General features: G+C 40.8%; 1 protein-coding gene across 1 annotated transcript in view; it reads right to left on the bottom strand.

Moving 5' to 3' along the window:
* The window catches only part of LOC123509698 (Krueppel-like factor 9), a 4,427-nt gene extending 2,108 nt beyond the window's left edge, over positions 1 to 2,319 (bottom strand). The window contains exons 1-3 of the mRNA XM_045264188.1: positions 2,088 to 2,319; positions 1,061 to 1,091; positions 241 to 440 (exon numbers count right to left, since the gene is read on the bottom strand). Of these exons, the coding sequence (XP_045120123.1) occupies positions 241 to 440; positions 1,061 to 1,091; positions 2,088 to 2,319 (463 nt within the window). The remainder of the gene's footprint in view (positions 1 to 240; positions 441 to 1,060; positions 1,092 to 2,087) is intronic.
* Positions 2,320 to 2,924: the final 605 nt, after the last annotated feature.

The following is a 2,924-nucleotide window of genomic DNA, read 5'->3' as shown; positions in this document are numbered from 1 at the left end:
TAATGATAATAATAATAATAATAATAATAATAATAATAATAATAATAATAATAATAATAATAATAATAATAATACCACCACCACTACTACTACTACTACTACTACAACTACTACTACTACTACAACCACTATCACAACCACCACCACCACCACTACCCCCACCACCACCAATACTACAACTACAACTACAACTAAGTCATAAACAAACCAAAACCAACACAAACTTTCACTTTCCCTCACCTTCCAGAGAGCGCCCTTCATTTTCCACTCGTTCCACCTTACTTGGCGGAACCAGAAACTTGTTGGGCTTATCTGGCAACCCTGGAGTGTGCGCTGGTGGTGGAGGCTGCGCTGGTGATAGTGGTGGTGGTGGTGGAGTCACGGAGATGGATGTAGGAAGGCAAGTCAGTGGCGGGCGAGACGATTTAAAGGTTTTGATTCTCTAAATGGACTTAATACGGTAACTTCTCTAATCTTCACTTGGTGGCGGAGATTCAGACTGGTCCAAGTAACACGAGTCTTCCAGTCGATTAAATTTCTTGTTGTACACTCGCAGTTTGACTCAAAGCTACTAAAAGGGCCCCCGGTTGTTCTGAAGTGTCCGTTCGTGCAGCAGAGAAGGCTGGAGTGCATTGTGGGTACTGTGAGAGGGTTAGTTGATGTTATTTGCTCTTCTCCTTGTTGTTTTGTTTCATTTCCAGAGCAATTTTCCGCTTCCCGTTCTTCTTTTGTCTCTATTCCAAGATTTTGTAACTCTTTCGTGCGGTAAAGAGCGTTGGAGTGCATTGTGGGTACAGTGAGAGGGTTAGCTGATGTTATTTGCTCTTCTTCTTGTTGTTTTGTTTCACTTTCTTCGTTTTCAGAGTAATTTTTAATCTCTAGTTCTTCCTTTGTCTCTTTCCCAGGATTTTCTAAAAGGTTATAGAGCATTCTGGGTGAGGTAAGAGAGTTATTGTATGTTATTTGCTGTTCTCGATGTTGTTTTCTTTCATTTTGTTCGTTTTTAGAGTAATTTTCCGCATCCCGTTCTTCATTTGTCTCTTTTCGATGATTTTCTAACTTCTTCGCGTGGTAGAGACGGTTGTTGTGAACTGTAGGTGAGGTAAGAGAGATATAGTGTGTTATTTGCTGTTCTCGTTGTTCTTTTGTTTCATTTTGTTCGTTTTCAGAGTAATTTTCCGCTTCCCGTTCTTCAGTTGCCTTTTTTTCGAGGTAGAGAAGGCTGGGGTGCATTGTGGGAGACGTGAGTGAATTATGTGGTGTTTTCTCCGGTTTTTGTACTTCTTTTGTTTCATTTTGTGCGTCATCTATCTCATTCTGCGCTTCTTGTTCTTTTTTTGCCTCATTCTTGCAGCGGTGAAGGTCAGCGTGCATTATGGGGCATGTTGAGTGATTGTGTGGTGTGTGTTGCGGTTGTCGTGCTTCTTTTGTTGTGGTCTGTTTGTTTTCCGACTCGATTGTGGAGTGTAAAAAGTTTGAATCTACTGGAAACACCGGCAGGGAATTCTGTTTTCTGTTTTGCGCTTGTCCTTCTTCTTTTGTCTCATTTGATTCGATTTCTGTGTCATCCATGCGTAGCTTCTTCTGCGCTCTCTGTCCTTCATTTGTTCCATCCTGTTCGCTCACTGAGTCATTAATACGAGGAGTTTTCTTTACTTTTCGTCCCTCAGTCGCCTCATTTCCTTCCTTTTTTGACGCATTCCTAAAATATCTGAGAGAAGTATTTGACATTCCACACTCATTCCGTCCTTCTTTCGTTACATTTCTTTCATTTCTTAGACCAGGTGTAGAATATAAAGGTCCGGAATGCAATGAGGAAGATCTGAAACAATTACGCAGGATTCCACACGCATCTGTCACTTCATCTGTTCCCTTTTCTTCGTCTCTTGACCCATTCGTGAAGTGTAAGGTATTGGAAAGCATTGAAGCAGACCTAAAAGCATTCCGTAACACCCCATACGCGTCTGAACCTTCCCTTATTCTCCTCTCTCTATTTTCAAACCCATTCACGCGAAACAGCGGTCTGAAATGCATAGATTGAGGTGAGAATAGTCTATGTAAACTCAAATGGGATTCTCGTTCTTCACCTCTCGTCTCTCCTTCCATTTTGTCAAGGTCTCTATTTAATCCTTGCTTCATCTGTTCTTCTGGGGTTCCGCTGGAGTAGTAGCCTGGGTCCTCCTCTGTTTGTGCACTCTGGTTCTTTTGAATGTGGTTGGAGTGAGGGAGTGGGATGACAGGGGAAGGTGTGGGTGGTGTTGCTGTGTGTGTGAGTGTAGAGAAGTTTGTGAAGTTAGTGCGTTCTTGTAAAAGCGTCATTTTGTGGAGAATTGAGTGGGTGAGTGGTAAGAATTGAGTGAGTGAGTGAGTGAGTGTCTCTCTCTCTCTCTCTCTCTCTCTCTCTCTCTCTCTCTCTCTCTCAGCACATCAAAGTCACAAAGTTTCTCGCTTCTTCCTCTTCTTTGTCTTCAAGCTTTCTTATTCCCAAAACCTTCCCTCTCCTCTCTTCTTTCTTCAAACCGTCTTTTTTCTTCTTTTTCTTCAAGAGTACACCAAAATTACATTATTCTTTTCTTCTTTACTTCTTTCTGTCTTCAAAACTGTCTTATTCTCACAAAACGACGCCAAATATTTCTGTATTTTTTCTATTTTCTTTCTAAATTTACACTTTTTTTTAACAACACACCAAAAATCACAGTTCTCTTCATTTACTATCTATTGTTTCTATTTTCAAAGCTTATTTCTACTTTGTTAGGTAGTTACGTGCATTTTCTCATCCTCCATTTCTTTTTCTTTAATTTACATTGTCTTTTCAAAGCACATCAAAAGCACAGCTAGTTCTCGTCTTTCTTTGCCTCTTCTTCCCTTGTCTGCCTCTACTTCCCTTTCCAAACTTGATTCACGCTGCCTCAAATCAACTAGTG

Source organism: Portunus trituberculatus, chromosome 3 (genome assembly GCF_017591435.1).
Source record: "Portunus trituberculatus isolate SZX2019 chromosome 3, ASM1759143v1, whole genome shotgun sequence".
NCBI lineage: Eukaryota > Metazoa > Arthropoda > Malacostraca > Decapoda > Portunidae > Portunus > Portunus trituberculatus.
Note: the sequence above shows the minus strand (reverse complement) of the source record. Positions and strands in the feature narration are given on the sequence as shown.